The 5722-nt window shown below is 40.4% G+C and overlaps 1 protein-coding gene across 1 annotated transcript; it reads right to left on the bottom strand.

Annotated features, from left to right (window-relative positions):
• Positions 1–2203: 2203 nt before the first annotated feature.
• On the bottom strand, positions 2204–5472 carry LOC308051688 (lung adenoma susceptibility protein 2). Its single transcript, XM_080362274.1, has 5 exons — positions 5428–5472; positions 4961–5069; positions 3924–4055; positions 2883–2956; positions 2204–2315 (listed from the first exon to the last, which is right to left on the bottom strand). Exons 2-5 carry the CDS (start codon positions 5036–5038, stop codon positions 2216–2218), a joined length of 384 nt encoding a protein of 127 aa, XP_080218400.1. The 5' UTR covers positions 5039–5069; positions 5428–5472; the 3' UTR covers positions 2204–2215.
• Between the last annotated feature and the right edge of the window lie 250 nt (positions 5473–5722).

Below are 5722 nucleotides of genomic sequence, written 5' to 3'. Positions count from 1 at the left end.
CCAAATATTGTGTTGAAATACTCCAAAGTTTGATAAGCGAAATAACCAGAGGGTAATAAACATTTCCAAGGATGAGGAATCTCACTAATATGGATTAGTATGAGATTCACCATGGGGGAGTTAATGAAAATGACATTTTAACTAGCAAACAAACTCTGCCCTAACACCAAGAGAAGCTCTAAGGGAACAGGGGGTGCTTTACATTGGTCCCATGCATCCCTGCAACACTTCAGAAAAGCTTCTCCAAGCAAGTTTTCTAAAGGAATAACTCCATTTTCTCTCCTCTGCTTTCAGGTCAAGCTCCCAACATTTGAGAAACACCAATAAAATCTGTCTGCAATGCATTATTACGTATTACTTACGACCCACCTGTGTTCTCATGATGCTAGACAGCCATAAAATGAAGTCATTTATTATTATTTGTCTGTTTACTAATCCTTAACAGGAAGATGGGAGAAATATGTCATTAATCTTCCTTCTACTGTTTCTTTCTGCTTTCTGTTTCGTTTTCCAGCATTAGTACATGCTCAGATACCTCCTTTCTCATGTGTATCTATAAATACCCACATTAAAAGGAAGCAGTTCACTAAAAAAGGCACATTATGGTGTTTACTGACAGCACAAACCTCCAAGCCTCAGAAGAGGTACAGAAAGCTGCTTGCAGAATATTCCACCACCAGACTTCAATGCACAACTCCAATTCCTACTCACAGCTTTTCCCTTTGTCTCTCGATTCACCGTTGCTAAACGGGGTAAATCACACTCCTCTCTCTCCTGTGCAAGTTCTGGTGCTTATCGGTGGCTTTCACGAGCTAATTCTATTCAATTATGCTGAAAAAAACATTTAAATCTATTACTTTTCTGCTTATTTAGGCCCACTGAAGGATTTTATATGCTCTAAAGCCAAGAACAAAGGAAAACGGGAGATTAGGACTTCCCAATGATAGTGAGAACTGTTATGTTTCTCTCCCAGCCAGGATGGCTCTAAACCAGGCCTTGTCTCCCCAAAGAGCCCGGCTTTACTAGGATGGGAAAGGGGAACAACGCAAAAAGACTTCAGACCCTTTTTGATGCGATAGATTTGCTAAGTCGGTGGTTGGAGAACACGGAGCATAAAATTACATCAACTGAAGTCCTGCTAGAAAACACTGAAAATATTATGTAATCATATTATTGCTAAACTTTACCGCTTAACTTGATGCATGATACTGATCTCCCCCCATTTCTAACAGGCCGTGTAATGAAGCGGTGACTAGAACTGGCCAAACGGTTTTGGTTTTGAAAATTGGTAGGGGGGTCCAAGAGAGCTGGGTAATATTCCAACATCATTTCCTCCAAGCTCAAGACACATCCCCAGGAGGAAGAAATCAAGTAAAGGAGATGAGTAAGGAGCTCCTGTCAAAACTCAGGTGGAAAATGGGTGTTTATGTAGTCCCAGACCCTAGGGACAGTTGGTCAAAAGGAAGACTTGCCCTTGGTTGAGGAAGAGCAGGTTAGAGATCACTTACACAAACTAGACATCCACAAATCCATGGGATGCACCGAGGAGTGCCGAGAGTTGGCAGATGTCATTGCAGAGCCGCCCTCTGTCATCTTTTAAGCGGCTTAGAGAACAGGAGAGGTGCCTGAAGACCAGAGGAAAGCCAATGTCAGCCCAGTCTCCAAAAAGGGTAAGAAGGACGACCCGGGAAATTACAGGCCAGTCTCACCTCCAACCCTGGAAAGGTGACAGAACAGCTCGTTCTGGACGTCATCGCCAGGCACAGGAGGTTCCATCCGAATATGAGAAGCAACTTCTTTCCTTTGAGGTGCCAGAGCCTGGACCAGGTTGCCCAAAGCAGGTGTGGAGTCTCCTCCTCTGGAGACATTCAAACCCACCTGGACCGACCTGCTCTGGTGACCCTGCGTTAGACCGCTGATCTCCAGATGTCCCTTCAACGCCAACCAGGCTGCGATTCCATGGAAACATTCACATTATTTTAATTATGTACTCATTAAAAAGCATCTCTCCTCACATATTGTTATATCCTACCGGAAGCACTAATAAGCAGCTAAGCTTTGAAGTAATTAATATTAAGAACACATGCACAGAAATACTGAATACAACATTTTTGGAACATGTACTGGTTCAGCTTTCAAAATATTTTTGACCAGTGGTCAGGCTGACAAATTATTTAAATTACAGAATATTATTCTGAGATATCGGCTTCAGGGATTATTCTTTCATTTGTTGCTTATCTTCACGATCACTGGTCTGCTCTTGTTGGTTGCTGTTATCTTCAAGACTTTGGAGACGTGACAAATGGTGTAAAGCCCTATATTGGGAAAAATGAGAACTTTAACCACAGTGTATATATGAGTTTATATTTAACACAAAATGTTGATTTCTTACAAACAGCTTAACATTATATACAGTTCACATCTAAGTCTAACTGTTCCACTTATTCTGTTGTAGATATTCTAAAATGCACTAAGGCTTTTTCTAATTGATAAAACACTCCTTGAAACTTAAAGTTGTCAAATATAGGCGCTTACACACACAGTTCTTATTAAATTATTATGGAATAGGTACATTAAAAATTGCAAAATATTATCATAATACAGCATATCAATGTTCACTAGCAATTACTTCCCCATAGGGGAAATAGAGGACAAAATATTTTCATATCTATTGATATGGATGGAAGACAAAAGTTCATTTCCAGAGCACATCGCTGCAACCATTCAGATATTTCTTTGCTCTATGAATTGTCACGTTGTAATTAGTCGCTACTGGCTTATTCTTAACGAAGTTTTTACATCATATAAGAACTCTAATTTCAAAAAGTGCCGAAAAAGGATGATAAAACAGTGAGAAGCCAGAAAAATCAATGGTCACTTACTTTTGAATAGAATTAGTAAGAGGGGTTATCTCACTGTCACACAGTTTGAATTCAGACTCTGCTTGTCCAGAAAGCTTAAAACAACAAAAAACAAGCAAAAAACAGGTTAACTGAAGGAAGAAAAAGCAACTGAATGTGACAATACATGGAGTTTTTATAGCACATCGCATCGGAAAGTATTGCCAACAACTTTATAGCATCATAAAGTAATGTGGGTTGGGAGGGAGCTCTGGTTTGGGTTCCTGCTCGAACCAGAAGCTTTGAGGTTACGGCAAGTTGCTCAGGGCTTTATCCACTCAAATCTTGAAAACCTCCCAGGATGGAGACTGCAAAACTTCTCCTCTGGCTCAACTTGAGGCTGTTTCCTCTTGTCTTGTCACTTCTTATTGGGAGAAGAGACCAACCCCAACTCACTCCAACCTCCTTTTAGGTGGTTGTAGAGCAAGAAGGTTTCCCCTCATAGGCTTGTACCTCCCAAGACCTCTCAAGTGTTTTCAAGAGAGCTGTAAAAAAACCTACAAAATCATTTTGAAATAAAAGTGCTGCAAAATACCAACTCACTGATGCCAAAGGTAGCAAGGAGAGAGGATTTGAGAAGGCCTGGCTTGTAAAAAGTTAGGTATGTGCCCCTGCGAGCCTAGAATTAATGGGGATATCAGAAACCAGCTTTTTTCTCCAGAACACAGCTATTGCTAGAGCAGCAGAGGCTGCGCTTTGGGGAGCATTGCCCGAAATGTCGCCATCTCCTGGTTTACAAATGGCTTTTTGCAGCATCGTCGGGTCCACTGCGGAGTTACACACAGGAGACAGCGCAGCGTAAGGTAGCGCAGGGCCTCCCATTGCACCAACAGCAGCAAGACATGGGGTTTAGGGCACAAAAACCTTGAGCACATGCTCCTGATGCCAACTGGATTGAATCTGCTAGCAGTGCTCTTTCTACGACTGGAAATCAAGTTGATTAAAAGGACTATGGGTTTTTCTCAGGAATGGACAGAGCACGTGGATATCGGCACGATACAATGTAAGGAAATGACTACTCACTCTTTCCACCTCTTCCTCTTGCTCGGCAGTTTCATTCTGGCTGAAGCTTCCCTGAATTGCTTGAAGTTTAAACAACATCAGCTTCAAAGCTTCAAGGGGTCTGTGATGCTGATCGCCACAAGAAACGGCTTCCTAAACCAAAACACAAAGCAGCTCTTGAGAACGCATATAAAAAAACCCAAACAACCCCAAAACAAAACAGCCACCAACTTTTAGACTTTCCCTGAAACAAATTAAGGGATCATTTCTATGAGTATTTCCCTCTACCTGTTCTTTAAAGGTCTATTTATAAATTGCACATGTACCATGCCACAGTGGTTTATCCTTATTTATGCCACTCTATGGTCAGTGAAATCACTGTAAATAAATAACATCGTTCAGAAAATGTGAAACACCACAGGAAGGCCTCAGCCCTGGCTTGTGGAAAATAACTCAGGAATATGAAGAGTGTCAGTCCTTGTCATGCTTGTTTCCATGTTCAAAATAAGCTTCCTTAATGATAAACACAGATTGATTCGTGTAATTAGTATCTATATGATATCTGCTCATTCTATAATCAAAAAAGCAAATTAGAGCAGGATGACAAGGATTTGTGGATAATCTAGAAATACTTGTGTCTAGAAATGTCTGATGATCTAACAGAACCAAGAGAATGGGAAATATGAAGGATGAAATAGAGTCAAGCAACATGCAGACAATACACCAGCCAGGCTATGAAATTAATGTTTATTACATCAAAAAGAAAGGTTATTTCTTTACTTGAGGCAAGAAATTACTTAAACAAGACATGGAGTGTAAAAGTCCAGCTATTACTAAGCAAAGTGTTTTATAGTTAGATGCTTTCTTAAGCATAATTGTGACCAAGGATTAGATTATATAGGATTTATTAACTGCATTGATTCATTGTGCTCAAATATGACTAAACCACTGCAGTTGGACTTAATACATTCTAGAAGGATGAAAACAAGTTTACAAGTATCCCCGCTTCTAATCTATATTTGGGGCGGTCTCAGAAAGAAATACTCCATTTTCCTGACCTTATTTTTGTCATTTAAGCAGTCTTCCAGGAACTTGTGGATGAGCTCTGCCTTGGGCAGGGGTGGAGCGTTCTCCATGTCCTCACAGCACACAGGCACCAGTGCTTTGCTAAACCAACATCCAACAGAGAATAATAGGTTTATAAACTCAAGGGATTGGTTTAAGATATAGGATTTTTTTTTAAACGGGCTTCACACTGTTAATTTTTTTTATAAACTATTAAATCTGCCAATCGAGGTTCCATTAAATACTTTTTTCTCTTGAAATACATCTTTGTATATCAATGAGATATAAGGCAACTCTTTGCAAGTTGATAAAGAAGGGAAAGCAGCGCATCAATATCGTGACCTTGAAATCAATATCCTTAACTCGAACTGTAAATCCTTTACGCACATGCCACATCCCCATTACTCACAATCTCTAGAGAAAGCAATGAAATACATTCTGCATTTCCACGTTTACTTACGAAGCAGCTGGAGCGTTTTCCCATGATCTTTCTGCTCCCAGTATTTCTGTGGTAGAAGGACTCGCGGCATCTTCCAGAGTATCCGACACATCTTGGGTTGAACCCTCCAGACCTTTGTCAGCCTTCAAGGTAAGAAACTCCAGCTGGTCTTCTGAAAAACAAGGACAACGTGTCCAACCCTCTTTAGGGGCATTATTTCCACATTATTTAGCACTGGAAATATGTGATGGAGAGTATAGCACCAATACAACTCCTTTGGTAGCTCAAAGTTTGTTTTCCCAACTTATAGAACATA

The sequence above is a fragment of the Nesoenas mayeri genome (genome assembly GCF_963082525.1).
Source record: "Nesoenas mayeri genome assembly, chromosome: Z".
In the NCBI taxonomy this organism is placed as follows: Eukaryota; Metazoa; Chordata; class Aves; order Columbiformes; family Columbidae; genus Nesoenas; species Nesoenas mayeri.
Note: the sequence above shows the minus strand (reverse complement) of the source record. Positions and strands in the feature narration are given on the sequence as shown.

What these genes read in the sequence shown, in the direction of transcription:
- LOC308051688 (XM_080362274.1), bottom strand. Translation starts at nt 5,038, where the DNA reads ATGGAGAACGCTCCACCCCTGCCCAAGGCAGAGCTCATCCACAAGTTC. An exon ending in GCTTAAATGACAAAAATAAG is followed by an intron (nt 4,056 to 4,960) that starts GTCAGGAAAATG and finishes GTTTTGGTTTAG; the next exon opens with GAAGCCGTTTCTTGTGGCGA. An exon ending in AAGAGGAAGAGGTGGAAAGA is followed by an intron (nt 2,957 to 3,923) that starts GTGAGTAGTCAT and finishes TGTTGTTTTAAG; the next exon opens with CTTTCTGGACAAGCAGAGTC.